At 43.1% G+C, this 18607-nt stretch overlaps 1 protein-coding gene across 1 annotated transcript; it reads right to left on the reverse strand.

Annotated features, from left to right (window-relative positions):
- Positions 1-6618: 6618 nt before the first annotated feature.
- On the reverse strand, positions 6619-18172 carry LOC145350563 (transcription factor Ovo-like 2). Its single transcript, XM_080199762.1, has 5 exons — positions 17834-18172; positions 17327-17450; positions 16138-16340; positions 15101-15287; positions 6619-7694 (listed from the first exon to the last, which is right to left on the reverse strand). Exons 1-5 carry the CDS (start codon positions 17864-17866, stop codon positions 7381-7383), a joined length of 861 nt encoding a protein of 286 aa, XP_080055888.1. The 5' UTR covers positions 17867-18172; the 3' UTR covers positions 6619-7380.
- Between the last annotated feature and the right edge of the window lie 435 nt (positions 18173-18607).

Consider the following 18607-nt stretch of genomic DNA (forward strand, 5'->3'; position numbering starts at 1 on the left):
TCTTTGGCTTTACTTTTAGGTCAACATTCACCCTTTGCCTAAAATGGTGCAGATGAAGGCTCTGCAGTTGGTGCTGTAAAGCAATTTTTGAAAGTTCAAAAAAGCTGAAGAAAAAGGTTAACTGAGACAGGTTTAACGGATTGACAAACTACTGCAAGGAAAAGAAATGCTTCTATAGTCCCTCATCTAGCAGGTCCTCATTCTCTACTAGGTAATGAGCAAGAAGGAGGCCGAGGAGAACATAAATCATTGATGCTTCCCACTTAGTGTGAAGACAGGAGTGGTGATCCTGAGTTTGCTCTGTAAATGAATACTTGGACTGGAGAATGGGTTTTTCTGAATCATAGATTCCCCACAGTGCAAAGAGGCTATTCAGTCCATGGAATCTGCACCAACTCTCTGACGGAGTGTCTTATCCAGGCCCCCTCCGCCATCCTATCCCTGTAACCCTAAACATTTACTATGCCTAATCCATCTAACTCTCACATCTTTGCAAACTAAGGGGCAATTTAGCATGACCAATCTGCATAACCTGCACATCTTTGGACAGTGGGAGGAAATTGGGGCACCTGGAGGAAATGCGCTAAATACAACTAAAGTTGGAGAATTATCCTATCCCTGTAATTTGGGTGGGAACACAGTCAACACATCTGACCTCTATGCAGGAGACTTAACCTGGGACTTTAAAAAAATTTACAAGTTCATCTTGGAACTGTCAACAAGCAGATCTCTGAAGACATCATCTGTTCCTTATAATTGAGAAGAAATTCTACCTCTCTTCCAGTTTCATGGTGCACAGACAATTGCTAAGAGGCCCGGGTACTGTGCTGCCATTACAGACTTGCATATGAATGACTGCAGTACAATATCAGTCCTAAGATTTCCAAAACTGACAATTAGCCTAAAGATTTCATCACATTGATCTCCCGTAACAAAAGGCAGTTTAACTATAGGCCAATTAGCTCAACTTCTATAGTAGGGAAAATCCTTGAATCTATCAAGGAAGAAATAGCGAGACATCTGGATATAAATTGTCCCATTGGGAAGATGCAGCATAGGTTCATGAAGGGCAGGTTAAGTTTGACTAATTTGGTGGAATGAGAATGTTATATGCATGGTGAACAGTAGGGAACCTGTGGATGTGATGTATCTGGATTTCCAGAAGACATTTGACAAGATGCTGCACCAAAAGGTGCTCAGTGTTATGGGTAATGTATTAGCATGGATAGAGAATTAGTGAACTAACAAAAAGCAAAGAGCTAGAATACAAGAGAAAGGATGTGCTTCTGAAGCTGTATCAGGCCCTAATCAGTTTTGGGCCCCATATCTACGTATTTACCCACTAGTCCCTCTAACCTACGCATCTCAGGACACTAAGGACAATTTTAGCATGGCCAATCAACCTAACCCGCATATCTTTGGACTGTGGGAGAAAACCAGAGCACCAGGAGGAAACCCACGCAGACACGAGGAGAATGTGCAAATTCCACACAGACAGTGACCCAAGCCTGGAATCAAACCCAGGTCCGTGGAGCTGTGAAGCAGCGGTGCTAACGACTGTGCTACCGTGCCGCCCTATCTAAGGAAGGATGTGCTAGCCTTGCAAAGGATCCAAAGGAGGTTCACAAGAATGATCCCTGGAATGAAGAGCTTGTCGTATGAGGAGCGGTTGAGGACTCTGGGTCTGTACTGTTTAGAAGGATGAGGGGGGATCTTATTGAAACTTGCAGGATGCTGCCAGGCCTGCATAGAATGGATGTGGAGAGGATGTCTCCACTAGGAAAAGCTAGAATCAGAGGGCACAACCTCAGGCTAAAGGGATGATCCTTTAAAAGAGAGATAAGGAGAAATTTCTTCAGCCAAAGAGTGGTGAATCTGTAGAACTCTTTGCCGCATAAGACTGAGGAGGCCAGGTCATTGAGTGTCTTTAAGACAGAAATACAAATTTAGGTTCTTGATTAATAAGGGGATCAGGGGTTATGGGGAAAAGGCAAGAGAATGGGGATGAGAAAAATATCAGCCATGATTTAATGGCGGAGCAGACACGATGGGCCTAATGGCCTAATTCTGCTCCTATGTCTTATGATCTTAAAAGAGTGGGGATAAACAGGTGTTTTTCTGGTTGCTGATGAGTGACTAGTGGTGTGCTTCACGGGTCACTGTTGGGACTGCAATTGTTTACGATTTACATAGATGATTTGGTGTTGGTGACCAAGTATAGTGTGTCAGAATTCGCAGAAAACACTAAGATGAGTGACAGAGCAAAGTTTGCAGAGGCTGCTGAAAGTCTGCAAAGGAATATAGACGGTCTAAGTGAGTGAGCAAGGGCCTGGCAGATGGAGTACAATGTTGGTAAATGTGAGGTCATCTATTTTGGCAGGAATAACAGCAAAATGGACTATTATTTAAATGGTTAAAAAATTGCAGCATGCTGCTGTGCACAGGGACCTGGGTTCTTGAGCATGAATCACAAAAAGTTGGTTTGCAGGTGCAGCAGATACTTAAGAAGGCAAATGGAATTTTGTCCTTTATTGCTACAGGGATGGAGTTTAAAAACAACAAGGTTATGTTGCAGCTGTATAAGGTGCTAGTGAGGCCACACCTGGAGTACTGTGTACAGCTTTGGTCTCCTCACTTGAGAAAAGATATACTGGCACTGGAGGGAGTACAAAGAAGATTCACTAGGCTGATTCTGGAGTTGAGAGGGTTGACTTATAAGGAGAGGCTGAGTAGACTGGGGCTATACTCAGTGGAATTCTGAAGAATGAGGGAGGATCTGATAGAAACATATAAAATTATGAAGGGAATAGATAAGGTAGAAGCAAGGAAGTTGTTTCCAGTGGCAGGTGAAACTAGAACTGGGGGGTATGGCCTCAAAATACGGGGGAGCTGATTTAGGACTGAGTTGAGGAGGAGGAAGTAATTCACACAAAGGGTTGTGAATCTTTGGAATTCCCTGCCCAGTGAAGCAGCTGAATGTTTTTAAGGCAAAGGTAGATAAATTTTTGAACAATAAACTAATTAAGGGCTGTGGTGAGCAGGAGAGTAAGTGAAGCTGAGTCCACGAAAAGATCAGCCGTGATCTTATTGAATGGCAGAGTAGGCCCGAGGGGCCAGATGGCCTACTGCTCCTAGTTCTTGTGTACGAATTGGAAAGTGAATACTCTTTATCCAATTGGATGATTTGCAATTGGCAAACAACCTTTTCTTTTTCAACTTCAACAATACATTGAAAGAGTATTTTTTTTGTAATGACCTTATGATTTTTCTCCTGTGTTGTTCCAGCTGTGTTCTGGGTCAAAATATAGAACTATCTATAGTATCTAACAGCAGTGTAGGTGTGCATGAACTCCTGCATTTCAAGAAGGTGGCACCTCTAGGACAATTAGGGATGAGCAAAAAATAATTTTTTGTTCTGTGGATGAATTAAAAAAAAGTTGATGCCTGGAAATTCCTGGAGAATTGGCAATCCTCAAACTTCATAATGATTCACGCGATTGTCTCTCACCATATGGGAGGTTGCATTGCACAACTCTTCTCTCCCTTGATGGGCAGTACAAAGTCTCCAATGCTTTACAGACCCTTTTTCAGACTTTTTGTTGGTTATTTTGTTGATGTTTTTCTTATTTTTCTATATCTGTTTGCTGCATTTTGTGCATTTCTCATTGCTGATATTCCCATTTAGCTTTAAAATTAAAAGTTTATTTATTAGTGTCACAAGTAGGCTTACATTAACACTGTAATGAAGTTACTGTGAAAATCATCAGAATATTAGATCTTGCTCTATATGATCTCTCTTCTTGATCTCTTCATCTAAGTCATTAATAAAGATTGGAAATAGCTGATGCCATAGCATCAATCCTTTCAGTAGGCCAACTTGAAAACACCATGTTTATCCCAATTCTCTACTTCCTATCCATTAACCAAGCCTGCAAGCGTGGGTAGATATAGTGGTTAGCATTACTACCTCACAGCACCAGGAACCTGGTTCAATTCCTGGCTTGGGTCGCTGTCTGTGTGGAGTTTGCATGTTCTCCCTGTGTCTGGGTGGGTTCCCTCCCACAGTTCAACAACGTGCACATTAGGTGGAATGGCAACTCTAAATTCCCCCTCAGTGTACCCACACAGGCGCCAAAGTGTGGTGACTAGGGTTCATAGTAACTTCATTGCAATGTTAATGTAAGCCTACTTGTGACTAATAAATTTTTTGTTACATTACTCCCAGTTCAATGCACTGTAATGCTTATCAACCTTTTGTGCGGCATATTATTAAATGCTTCTCAGGAATCCAAGTGTACCACATTTACCATTTCCCCTTTATCTATCCAAGTAATTACGTCTTCAAAAACCTTGAATGAATCTGTCAAACATGATTTCTCTTTCATAAAATCATACTGATTTTGTCTCAGCATGCAATGATCTTCTAAATGCATTTAAGATTTCCTCAAGAATAGATGCCAAGATTTTCTCAATGCCTTATGTCAGGATAATTGACCTGTAGTCCTGTGTATTCTCTGTTCCTCCTTGTTGAATGTTAGAACAAACAACGTAGGGAAGAGTAGGCAAGAGATCCTCTTTTAACAATACCAGCTCCTAAGAGCTAAATTAAAGAACCTCAAGAATTATCTTTGGATCATTACACAGGCCATGTGCAAATGAGCATATGATAAGCAGATTAGAGAGATGAAAAGCAGCATATAAAGGCACAAAGTCAATTTACAAAATAATGCTCTTTTTAACAAAATTTACAAAAGATGGAAGAAAGCAGACAGGATACCAAAACATTATTTTGTAGTTTGAGTTTGTGTCCTTATACGCCCTGTTTGTGAACAGAACTCCCGTTTACCTGATGAAGGAGCAGCACTCTGAAAACTAGTGGCTTGTGCTACCGAATAAACCTGTTGGACTTTAACCTGGTGTTGTGAGACTTCTTACTGTGTTTACCCCAATCCAACGTCGGCATCTCCACATCATTTATGCTCTCCCATAGTATAGCCTGTTTCATCTTCTTTCCTGTTACTTTTTTTTTAAGCAGTTTTTATTTCTTGTAGTTCCTTCCCTCAATCTTCCAACTTTAAAGCCTTTGTCAGCTTCCTATTCTGCCCTTTCTGCTAGGATACTGGTCTGGTTCATATAGAGCCTGTCCCATTGGTATAGTTCCTTTCTGGCTCAGTACAGCTTCCAATATCCCATGAAAAGGAGCATGCCTTGTCCTCAGCAGTCCTTTAGCCACAAGTTAACTGAGCTGAACTGTCAGTCTTAATGCTAATTTGCATGTGGTTCAGGTAATAATCCAGAGATTAGTAGCCTAATAGTAGGAATTATTATTATTAATATTATTATTATTTAAAGGGTGAAAAGCTGCAGCATGAGAGGGACCTGGGAGTCCTTGTGCACGAATCGCAAAAACCCAGTCTGCAGGTGCAGCAGGTGATCAAGAAGGCGAATGGAATGTTGGCCTTTATAGCGAGGGGGATAGAATATAAAAGCAGGGAGGTCTTGCTGCAACTGTACAGGGCACTGGTGAGGCCACAACTGGAGTACTGTGTGCAGTTTTGGTCCCCGTATTTGTGAAAGGATATATAGGCCTTGGAGGGAGTACAGAGAAGGTTCACCAGGCTGATACCGGAGATGAGGGGGTTATCTTATGAAGAGAGATTGAATAGACTGGGTCTGTACTCGTTACAGTTTAGAAGGCTGACGGGGGATCTTATAGAGACTTACAAGATAATGAAAGGGCTAGATGGGGTAGAGGTAGAGAGATTCTTTCTGCTTAGAAAGGAAACCAGAAGTAGAGGGCACAACCTCAAAATAAGGGGGGGGACAGTTTAGAACGGGGTTGAGGAGGAACTTCTTCACTCAAAGGGTGGTGAATCTCTAGAATTCTCTGCCCGTTGAAGTGGTGGAGGCTACCTCGCTGAATATACTTAAGTCACAAGTAGATAGATTTCTGATAGACAAGGGAATTAAGGGTTATGGGGAAAAAGCAGGAAAGTGGAACTGATCCACTTCAGATCAGCCATGATCTTATTGAATGGTGGGGCAGGCTTGAAGGGCTAGATGGCCTACTCCTGCTCCTATTTCTTATGTTCTTACGTAAAGTACTGCTTGATTTAGTTTCTAATTCCTGGTATTCCCTCAGCAGAACCAGCATCACTAAAACAGATTATCTGGTCAAGATCTCTTCATTGTGGATCTTTGCTGAATGCAAATTCCATATTGTGTTTCCCTACACTAGAACAGTGACGGCATATCAATCGTACTTCACTGGCTGGAAATCACTTTGGGACATCCCGAAGTCATGAAATGCAAAATATAAATACAAGCCTTTCTTCTTTCACTTGCAAGACACAATGCTTTGCCACCATACCACACCAAAATGGAATGTTTCACAGATACCAGTTTAGATGTAGTGATTGTTTTCAGCATCTGCAGATCTGAATGAAAGGCCAAATATAGGTGGAATTCTTATCTTATAATGATAAAATTGGTTTTAGCTGTGCAACGTGTTAAGACTGGTTGATTTTCAAAAACAATCTAATTTGGTCATGAAATGAAGCAATTTCTGAAATCTGGTTAAGAACTGGCTTTAAAAAAGTTAAAAGCGCAAGAATTTTTTTTAATAAATGGACAGGTAGAAAACAGTATACCATAAATTTCAATTCCTTCCAATAGTATAAAGTTTTTTTTTGACAAAGTTTATACAGGACTCTCTTTTGGAATGTTCAGCATTAAATTATCTGTATTTAATAATTCCTAAATTCTTAATACTAAAATAAGAATTCTGGACCAAATTTTAGAAATTCACATTATTTTTCCTTGATGCACAATTCCTTTTCAAATTCAGAAGGCTACAAATTAATGAAATATATTCCACTGAGGACCAAAAATGTACCCTGAACCAGCAAATTAAAAAAAAAACAAGAAAAATGATAAACAAGAAATATCTTCTAAGAATAAAACCTACAGAGAAGTGTTGAAAATCCCAAAGCACATTTTGTACACTTAGTCCTTTGGTTAGCAGCCACTTGAAGTAGCTTAGCAAATCACTGGTGGTGTTAGATCAAATACAAAACAACAATAGTTCAAGAAGGAACCCCAAGACCACCTTTTCAGGGCAATGAAGAATGAGAAATAATCTCTAACATTGATAGCGAGACCCAAGTATTGAGCATTTTCTTCTGACATGTAGCCCTTTAACACTCGATCAATACAACAGTGTAACTGTTAACTCCCATCACTAAATCTGGCAAACAAGTTTAAAAGAAGTTGGTTGACATTAGCAATTGAAGGGAATCTTCTTGCTGTGTTTCATTTGGTGACGCTGACCAGAAGAATTATTTATCCAGCAGGGTAAAGATCAAATCCGCACCGCAGGTACTACTGCCTCTTCTTTGGCTCCTGTTCAGAATCTTTATTTTCATCATTGTTTAGTTTGTTCTGCAAAGCTGCAGCTACTTTCTTGGAAGTTTTTTTGAGCATAGGGTTTTCTGGGTGATTCTGCTTCATGTGAAGGTAAAGGTCCTCTTGGTTCATAGCTGTGAACCCACATTCTTCACAGACATACAGCTTTGCCCTCCTCTCCTTGTAGTTGTATTTCTGTGTCACTCCATGGATCTTCTTGAGGTGTGATTCCAAAGAGCATCTCTGCGTAAAGGCTTTGTGACAAAGACTGCATTTATAAGGGCGGATTCCTGCATGTGAAAAATGAATATGACACTTAAGTTTTAGCTAATCATCTGTACTACAAACCTGATTATTCTCCATAATTGTATAATCTCCCTTTCTGAAAGTACCAATTCAAGTTATGGAGTAATAGAAGAAGTCCTGATCCTCCCTTCCATTCCTCTATTTAACATTTTTTAAATAGAATCCCTACAGCGCAGAAGGACATTTGGCCCATTGAATCTGCATTGAATCTCCAAAACAGCATGCCACCCTGGCCCACCCTATCCCCATAACCCTGCACATTTAGCATGGCCAATCCACCTAATGTGCACATCTTTCGACTGTGGGAGGAAACCATAACACCGGGAGGAAACCCACACAGACACAGGGAGAACGTGCAAACTCCAAACAGACAGTGATCCAAGGCTGGAATTGAACTTGAGTCTCTGGAGCTTTGTGGTTGCATTCCTGAGCAGAACAATATTGAGCAAATCAGATGTTCCCATTACAACTAAAGTGAAAATCTTGTTCTTTTAGACATTTATCTAAATTTAAAAGAAATATAAATTTGAATAATTTACAAGAAGTTTCACCATTGAACAAATCAAGAGTGAGAGTGGCATCATTAAACATGGGGCTGATGAACAGAATGCAGGTACAGGATGTTAGGTTAAAATTGAATGGGAAAAGGATTTGTGGAGATTATTACCGACGGAGAGAGAATGTGTGAGAAAGGAATGGAAGGAGCTGGGAGAGAGTGGGAGAAAAGCAGTTACCTGAATAATTCATGAGGATAAACTGCTGAAGTGTCCAGAACAATTGGTAAAACTGAGAGTTGAAGTTATTATAACCAAAACTGTCAGTTTTGGTTAAGTTTTATTGTGGAGCTTGCTGCCTGTGTGTGTATCCCTATTGGGTCCTCAGTCTGTTTTGGAGGAAGTTCCTTTTTCTCACTTACAGATTGAATACAAAAACATAATGGAATCAATTATTCACCGATGGTAATTCATTATTTAAATACTGCACTTTTATCGAATTCAGTGGTCACAGGGATTTAAACAGTTGATTTGGTCAATACATTTCAATTCTCATTGTGGCCTGCTGGTAAATGATGATAAAGATAAAGTTGCCATATGCCCAGATGACCATAGGTCATCAAAGGGGGGAGCTGACTATTGGAGATTTAATCCGAGGATCATCACAACTCGGGGGAGCCTTCATGAATAACTTCAGCCAATACAGGAATTGAACCCAAGCTGTTGCCATCACTCTGCATTACAAACCAACCATTCAGCCAACTAAGCTGACCAACCCCAATGATGATAACTAATAATACATTGAAGATTGCAATGTTTATTGTTCCCTAATCTATCAGCGCTGTTGTAATGAAAAACTGTTGACCAAATCAACATTAAATGAGGATTACCAAATTCTGCTCATGAATCTTACGATATGAGGAATAGCGAATGACCCAACTTAAGACATTGATGCACCCCATGACCTGAGAAAGTGCCAAGGTGCAGACATACAAAGTACTTGGACAGTACTTTTAAATCTCTGACCAGATCCTCAGACATTTGGGCTGTTTGCCCTATATTTACCCTGATTTTTACACACTTTTCATCTGACTCGTTGTAAAGCATGCTGAGAGCAACTCAGAGGTGAATCAACTGGAATGTTGCAGCCTCCAGCATCCATGGCAACCACAACAATGTTCAATCCCCATCCCAGCAAAGCTCACCCCCAGCACTAGATAAAGTGGGCAAATGGTGTTGAGGTAGCTGATTAGTCACAATCTGATTGAATGGTGGAGCAGGCTTGATGGACTGAATGGCCTACTCCTGCTCCAATCTTCCACTCCTCTGTGTGTGTGTGTGTGTGTGTGGTCCCAAAGGAGGAAGTCAGTCTTTCTAGGGACGTTGAAAGGGATGAACACTGTCAGGAAGTGAATGTTGCTAGAGGGACAAGGGTGTGAACATTGTGAGGATGGGAATTAAACTTTGCAGGGGTGTGAGAGGGTGACAATTGTTGAGGTGGTGGATATTTTTGGGGGTGAGGGGGGGTGAACACTGATGAAGGGGATGTTATGCAGTGTTGGACACAAGAGATACAAGTGTGTGAACTGTGTATTTTGTTTCAAAACTCTGGGACTAGCCAGACTTGTGTGGTCTTTACTAATCCTGGACATTCCTATAACTGGGAACTGGAAGAAGATGAGTCTGGACTGAGAGCTGATGAGTGAGGCTGTTTTAAGGGTTAATTTCTATCAAAGGATTTTTATCTAAGTTTCTCTTGAACTTAGCAATCAACTAAAAATTACTCCTTAAGTTAAGAGAAGTAAAGTCTATTCTAAATATGAACAGGGCATGAACAAAATATAAATAGGAACAAAGCCTCTGAGAGCAACGGCAGCTAGTTAATGAGCTAGTGTAAAACTTAAACTAGTTTTCAGAGCTTGATTCTTGGATTTTCAGAAAGTATAAAAAGCAGGGTCCATCAGTACTATTGGGTCAACACTGTAATGCATCCTTTGGCAATGACATTGTTAAAGTGATGATCATTGCACAACTTCCAGAAGAGTATAAATGGACACGGCTGGAACAGCTGGGTATGGGGAAGCAGATGGAACTCACTACCAAGCTGAGAATAAACTTGCTGAGGGTAAAAGATAAGCTTCAGACTCATTCCTTCATAATTATTGGAATTAACATGCACTGATTAATGCTTTGGGTGGCACAGTGATTATTAGCTCTGTTGCCTCACAGCACCAGGGACCTGGGTTCAATTCTGGCCTTGGGTCACTGTCTGTGTGAAGTTTGCATGCACTCCTGTGTCTGCATGGGTTTCCTTTGGCTGCTCTGGTTTTCTCCCACCATCCAAGGATGTGTGGGTTGGGTCGATTGGCCATGGTAAGTGTCAGAGGCACTAGCAGAGTAAGTAAGTGGAGTGATGGGGATAGGGCCTGGGTGGGATAGTGGTTGGTGCAGACTTGATGGGCCAAATGGCCTCTTTCTGCACTGTAGGGATTCTGTGATTCTATGAGTGCACAGAACTTCAGTTTCAGAGTTTGGTCAGGGAGGGAGTTTAGCGAGCGAGATACTCCTTTTTCATTACCATTTTCAGCCTCTGGTATTTGGCTTTTTGGCACAGGGGAAAAAGCTAATTGCTGAGTAACTGGTAAATTAGTGCACTTAACCTAGTTGCAATAAATAGTTTTTAAAGTTACAGTAAGGCAGGTCACCTCGGCCGAGTGGGATTTACATCCTATGGTATGTGGGAAGCCATGAACCCGACCATGGTGACTGCATCTGTCACTGGCAGCAAAAGCTTTAGCCCTGGGCCATGGAAATTGGGTGGTGGCTGGAGTCACTGTGATGCATCCGCAAGGTGGAGAACAATGTGGAAAGCACTTTTAGGGAGGTGATCACACTGCAGGCTAGGAGTGTGCAGGTAGGGAAGGAATGGGAGACCAGTGGACAATCTAAGAGAACCAGGCAGGCACTGCAGGGGTCCCCGAGTCCATTTTCCTAATCAGTTTTCCATTTTGGATATTGGTGAGGGCATAGTCCATCAGGGGAGTGCAGTCACAGCCAGGTCTGTTGCACCATGAGTGGCTCAGCTTCAGAGGAGAGGAAGAAGAAGAGTGAAAGAGCAATAGTGATAGGGGATTCGACAGCCTGGGAATTGAGACAATTGTCTATGTAGCAGTAGCTGTGACTCCAGGATGGTGTATTGGCTCCGTAGTGCCAGGTTAAAGATGGCATGGACCAGCTGCAGGGTATCCTTCTTAAGGAGGGAGAATGGTCAGAGGTTATGGTTCACATTGGTACCAATGATATTGGTTTATTACCATTCATGTGGGATTTGCAGGCTAGACCAGCATTTATTGCCCTTCAGAAGGTGGTGGTAAGCTAGTGGTGAGATAGGAAGAGGGATGGATTGCTCCCAGTGCCACGTGTTAGTGTGCACAGGAATAGGGGGAATGATCACATGGCTGGAAATGTTGAATCCAACAGAATACCTTATTTAAATTACAAAATGTTCATTTTACTGCTGAAATATTTATGATCACTGAAGCTCATGCTTGCAATATGATATAGAAGCAGAAGTAGAACATTCGGCCCATCGGGTCTGCTACGCCATTCAATCATGACTGATAAATTTCTCAACTCCATTCTTCTGCCTTTTCCCTATTACCTTTGATCCCCTTACCAATCAAGAACCTATCTATCTTTGTCTTAAATACACTCAATGGCCTGGCCTCTATGGCTTTCCATGGCAATGAATTCCATAGATTCACACTCTCTGGGTTGAAGAAACTCCCCCTCATCTCTGTTCTAAAGGATCATCCCTTTATTCTGAGGTTGTGTCCTCAGATCCTAGTCTTACCTACTAATGGAAAGATCTTTCTCACATCCACTCTATCAGGCCTTTTCAGTATTCTGTAAGTTTCAATAATTGGGAACACGCATCCCAGTTGATTTGCCTTTAAGCAATTTTCATGCTTCTTTTCTTTTAGGTGTTGATTTCTTATTGGAGTAAAATAAGTTAGGCTTGATATGACATTTTTTACATCCGTTATTGATTTCGAGTTTTGATGATGAGTTAGCCAGTTATACCCCTTATACAGCACTCACATGCAGACATTTTCCAGCAGGTGTTTCTGATTGGTTGGAAAGCTTGTCCTTCTTTTCCCCCCTCACTGTGTGCAAATTAGCTGCCACATTTCCTATGTAGGGACTTGGGAGTCAGAATAGGCCTTTCAGCCTTTTAAGGCTGCTCCACAATTCAATAAGATCATGAGTGATCTGGATGTGATTTCAGCCAATTTCCTGCCTGCACCCCATAACCCTTGACTCCACTGTCCAACAAAAATCTAAGTAACGCAGCCATGAATAAATTTAAAGACCCAGTCTCCACTAGCTCCTTTATCATAGAGTACCTACAGCACAGAAGGAGGTTATTTGCCCATCAAGTCTGCGCCGACTCTCTGACAGAATATCTTATCCAGGCCCTCTCCCCCACATTTACCATGGCCGGTCCATCTACCTAGACACCTTTGAACACTAAGAGGCAATTTACCTTGGCCAATCCACCTAACCTGCACATCTTTGGGCTGTGGAGGAAACCAGGGCACCCAAAAGAAACCCATGCAGAGAATGTGCAAACTATAGTCACCCTCAAGGCTGGTATTGAACCTGGATCCCTTGGGCAGTGAGGCAGCAGTGCTAATCACTGTGCCACCACACTTCTTTAGAGAATTCTATATTCTAATGTCCCTCTGAGAGAAACAAAAAAAACTCATCTTTGTCATAAAAGGGAGGCCTTACTTTTAGACCGTGTATTTTTAAATTGTGTGTCCTAGTTCTAGTCTTCCCCACAAGAAGAAAGCTTCCAGTAGCCAACATAAGCAATTTCCTCAAGGTCTTATGTTTGAGTAAGATCGCCTCTCATTTTTCTTAACTCAAATGGATACAGGCCCAACCTATTCAACCGTTCTTCATAAGATAAGCCCATCATCCTAGGCATGAGTCAAATGAATCTTCTCTGGCGCTTGATTTTATTTCCTTTTCTTTACAACTAAAGAAGTACAGTCATTACTGTCATATTATGCATTGGGGTATTCTGAGATTGTGAAGGACACTAAATAAATATGGTTTAACATAACAATATAAAACATAAGAGCTGGAGTTTGCCATTTAACCCCTGCTTTACTATTCAATAAGATTGTGGCTGATCTGATCTCCAATTTCCTGCCTGCCGTGCACATCCCTTGACTCTTGTACATCAGAAATCTGTGCAACTCAGCCTTGAATATATTCAATGAGCCACCTCCACTGCTCTCTAAGAGAATTCCAAAGACTAACAAATCTCAGAGAAGACATTCCTCCTCATCTCTATCTAAATTAGGAAACCCCCCTGTTTACTGTGCCTCCTTGTTCACGAAAGGTACATAATATGCATAACAGACGAAAACAAATGATTGGAACAGGCCCACTTGTGATGACCAATTATCTGTATACATCAGATGTCTTCATTTTATAATCATGTCTTGGGGTTCAAAATGTCCCCAAATCAACTGATCTCTTACTGTAACTTCCACGCACTTAATTTTCATTTGGTATGGTGTCACATACCAGTAACTTGCAGTCATTGCTAAAACTAGGAGTTATCTCTCTTCCCTTCACAAGTAAGTCTTTTAAAATGTTATTCCATCCTTAAAGTTACAAAAGGAGATAGATATATTTCTGATTTTTTAAAAAAATGGGTTAATGGATATGGGGAACAGGTAGGGAGTGGGTTTGAGACAAGGGAGTAGTCAGCCGTGATCTGATTGATTTGTGGAACAGGCTTGAGGGCTGAATTGCCTACTTGGAATAGATCATCATAGATTCATAGAATTGCTGCAGAAGAAGTCATTCAGCACATTTAGTCTGCACCAATAACAATCCCACCAGGTCCTATCCCTAAAACCCCACATATTTACCCTGCTACCCTGACACCAAGGGGCAATTTTAGCATGACCTATCCACCTAACCCGTATATCTTTGGACTGTTGGAGGAAATCAGAGCACCTGGAGGAAACCCATGTGGATGGGGAGAACTTGCAAACTCCACACAATCACAAAATTGAATCTGGGTCCCTGGTGCTGTGAGACAGCAGTGCCACCACTGTGCCACCCTGCTGACCCATTTCAGCTCCTAACTCCTATGTTCCAATACTCAGAATGGACTGGGCAAATCCAAATCCATTGCAATATGGCTCCAAAAATCCAAATTCAAGTGGAATCCGATTATGGTCTCCACAAGAGAGACAAACAAGATCCAAGGACAGAACAGTTGCACAGTGGTTAGCACTGCTACCTCATAGTGCCAGGGACCTGGGTTCAAATCCCAGCTTCGATGACCATCTGTGCACAGTCTGCACATTCTCCCTGTGTCTGTGTGGATTTCCTCCGGTGTTCCAGTTTCCTCCCACAGTCCAAAAGACACTCTGGTTATTGGCTATGCTAAATTCTCCCTCAGCGTATCCGAACAGGTGCTGGAGTGTGGCAACTACGGGATTTTCACAGTAACTTCATTGCAGTGTGAATGTAAGCCTACTTGTGACACTAATAAATAAACTTAAAAACAACTAAGTCATGCATCTGGCCCACCCTCTCACACATTTTAGGGACAGGGAGTGCAACTCTTAAATAATTATTAGGCTGTTGAGGATTAAGCTATTGTGTTGGCTCCATGATCGTAATGAATGGGGGAGCAGGCTGAAAGGGCTGAGCCTGCTCCTTCTCGGTTTCTATTACAGGGGAGGAGAGGCCCCACCCGCTACCTGCACAGAGGCCCCGCCCCGCCCCTCCCTGCCGAGAGGCCCCGCCCCACCGGCAGAGGGGCTCCGCCCCCTGACGGCGGGGGGCGGGGTTTGCTGACGTACCGGTGTGCGTCCTGACGTGCCTCTTCAGGTCGAAGGTGTCATTGAAGCCCTTGCCGCAGTAGGTGCACAGGTGGCGCTTCACCTGGCTGTGACACTTCAGGTGCCGGTTCAGCATGCGCTGCAGCCGGAAGCCCTTACTGCACACCTGGCAGCGGAAGGTGGCGTCGCTGCACTCGCCGCTGGTGATCTGTCAGAGAGACACACACACCGTTACATTCAGCACCTGTACACCGCCAGAGCCCCCAAACACGCACTCAATGAAACTCCACTTGCCTTTATAATAGCCACCGTCCCCACACTCTGTAGATAACAGTAATAACCGTGGCAAACTTCTACCAGATTTCAGACTTTGCTTAACCGAATACGTTTAAATTTGACTATATTTAGATACCAAATGTTACACCAACTGAATTATTTTGTACAGCAGGAATCATCTTCCTGCATCCCCCAAAAAATCTACAAATAAGTGGGTCCTGCTGTCAGTACCTGAACCCTCTTTTCAATGCCAGTGGTGCATTTTAAAAGGGTTCATTTATTTTATCATTCAAGGTGGAAGTGTACAATAAGGTAAATTGTACAGAGTCTTTAAAGCTTTCTTCGGACCAGCATAGTATACAAAATATCGCAATAAACTTTAATTTCATATGAAAATATAATGCAGTGTATGAAATCGTAATGTTTGTGTGTATGACAATATATTGCAAACATAATCTATAATAGTGTGTATTTAATCATATTATTTCAGATATATGGTATAGTGCAGATCTGAAATCAAATGTGCATTGTTCAAATAGTGAAATATAATCTGAAATCACTTCCTTTTGGTGAGCAGTATTTGCTTTATTCTGTTCTAAGAAGGGCACCTAATAGGATCTTCCTTGAACTGAGTGACTTATCATCTATGTATCTTTCAAATGATCTGTGTATCTTACGGATACACTCTCCCAGTGGGTGCACCGGTGAAGTTTTCTCTGGCTGCTGCACTCTCCCAGTCGTGGTTAAGCGGAGTCGAGAGGGGCAAGGGGGAACCGGCTCACCTTGATTTTCGTTCGCAAGACGCTGCGCTTTTTGAATTCCGATCCCAGAACTTGCTCCTCCGCATTCTCCTGGTCCGGTTCGGTCTTGTAAGGGAGGCGGCGCTCCTCGGAATCGTTCAGCAGTTTGTCCAAACCAGTTGTTCCGGGTGCTGGATCCTCGGTCGCCCTTTCCTCTTGGTAACTCAAGAAGCAGCTTAGATTAACTGGGAATAGAAAATAAACTTTTTTTTAAACACAACAGCAAGGTCTACGGATGGACCATTTGAATCTTAGGCCAGTTTAAACAATGGACGGAGCTGTGTGTGTGTTTTTGCCCTTGGCTTGTTTGAGTTTGGGGTGTTGTCTGGCACTGCTGCTCTCTCTCTCTTATCAGTGTTTGACTGTAAGGAATGCAACCTGATACCCCTAATGGATTGAATCCTTTAAACGGCGGCAGCGGGGCGAGAGTAGGAGCCCGGGTTCCGTTATATTTACACAAAGCGGTGGGGGAGGGAGAGAGGGGGGAGAATGGCAATCTGTATGGGTGCTGTTTAACAGGTTGATGACTGATGGAATCAGAGAACACAGAGTACACCCTGTAATGTAAACACGGGCTGCCTTTTTACAGGATTCCGAAATCCGGGAGCACTTTTAATACACGACCTCTCTTTTGAAAGCGTCCTTTCCCCTCTATCCAGACGGGAGAGTGAGTGTTGTACACATGAGCGGAGGGTTTGCAATTCAGAGCGGATGAATTGGTCCGCACGGTCGGGTCACTGGGAGATTAGATCCCCAGGCTGGATTTGCAAAGAAGGTGTTGGGAGCAAATGTGCCCGCAAGTGCGATCTGCTGGGGGAGAGGCTCTTATCCTTCTCTGGCATTGGTTGATTTCAGTTTCATGTGTCTCTCTGCACCCCCAACCCGTCCCCCATGTGTTCCTACCTCCCTCTCCCTCACCTACATCCTCCCTCCCTCCCCCACACCTTACCCTCTCTCGCAATCCCTCACCTCCACCTTTACTCACCTCCACACCCTCTCCCTCCTCGACCTTCTCTCTCACCTCCACCCTCTCACTCTTGCCTCCACCTTCACTCACTCATCTCCACTCACCCCCCCCTCTCTCCTCCACCCTGTGTCTCTCTCTCCCTCTCTCCTCCCTCCCTACCCGGTCTAACCCGTTCGCTCTCTGGCTCTCTCTGTATTGTTTCACCTGGTATGTAGGTGTCGGCCCTCTCCTCGTCTGGCAGTTGGTTCCAGTCGCGGATCTCCGGGTACGGTTCTTTCCTTTTCACCAGGAAGGCTCTGGGCATGTTGCAGGCGGACCCTGGGCGCTGCTACAGATGAACAAGAAGCCGGGAATTAAGCCTCCTGCCTTCCACCTGATTTCCCACCACCCACCTTTTCTTTTTGTCTTTTTTTTTCACATCCAAACCGGATCCAGCAAAAAAAAGTTCCAGGTATTTTACAGAGAGGCTGGTTGCTGGCAGTCTCTGTTTCTCTTTACTTTCTGGGGTAGAGGCGGCTGTGGGAAGGGGGGGAATCCGGTGCCTGTTGGAGAGCCACTTTTCACCTGGCGAGCTACCTTTCGCCCTAACAGGAAAAGTTTGCTCCAGTAATTGAAAATACAACAGGAAATTTGGGAGGGCGCATGCGTGCTGAAAAAATAACGGTGTCAACAAGCCCGGGTACCTGTTGGACCGGTTGGTGCAGCTTTTACCTCGCTGTCCCTGCCCCTCTCTCTCTCTCTCATGAATGTTTGCCAAACGTCCAACCATCTCTTGTTGTTCCTGTTGTTTCTCTAGATTCTAGATGCCAGAATGTGCTCCTCCAAGCCGCAGAATCGATTATAAATCCACTGCACAACGCCAGCATCTAAGCAGCAAACTTTCTTTGCCTTTCCAAAGTTCCCTCTCTCTTTCCTTGGCGCCCTGCTTGTTGGTTTCAAATCGACTCTGCGTTAGTTTCCCCAGTTGCGGTGTTTCAAGGAAGCTGGCTGTACACTTTAGATGGGGAGTGCGAGCACTGAGAGAGAGAGAGAGCTGCATACCTGGATTTTTCAAAAATGCCTTGGAGGGCTTTCCTGTGAAGATGAAATCTGAGATCATGTCACCTCTTGTACGAGGGTTGGTTCATTCCGAGGCAGGAAAACGGTTCACTGCAGACAATATTGGCAGTAAGTGAGCACCCCCCACCAAACACACACACACACCTCCCAAAAAATCTTACTCTGAAACACCGTTGCCAAGGATCACCTGCAAAGTTTTCAACCGTGTACATTCGCGCCTCCATGTAAAACGTATCTGTTAATGCATCTTATTTTTAAAAATAAAACTGCCAGCACGTCCTTCAGGTAAATGCATATGTGTGTATTTCTTAATGTGCAATCTCTCTCTGGAGCTTTCGCTGAAAAAGCGGTCGCCTTTCTAAAAAAAAGAAACGAAATTATCCCATTAAAGTTACAGCCAACGTGCAGAGCGGACAGTGCAAGCCT

Source organism: Carcharhinus amblyrhynchos, chromosome 12 (genome assembly GCF_965287045.1).
Source record: "Carcharhinus amblyrhynchos chromosome 12, sCarAmb.v2.hapA, whole genome shotgun sequence".
NCBI lineage: Eukaryota > Metazoa > Chordata > Chondrichthyes > Carcharhiniformes > Carcharhinidae > Carcharhinus > Carcharhinus amblyrhynchos.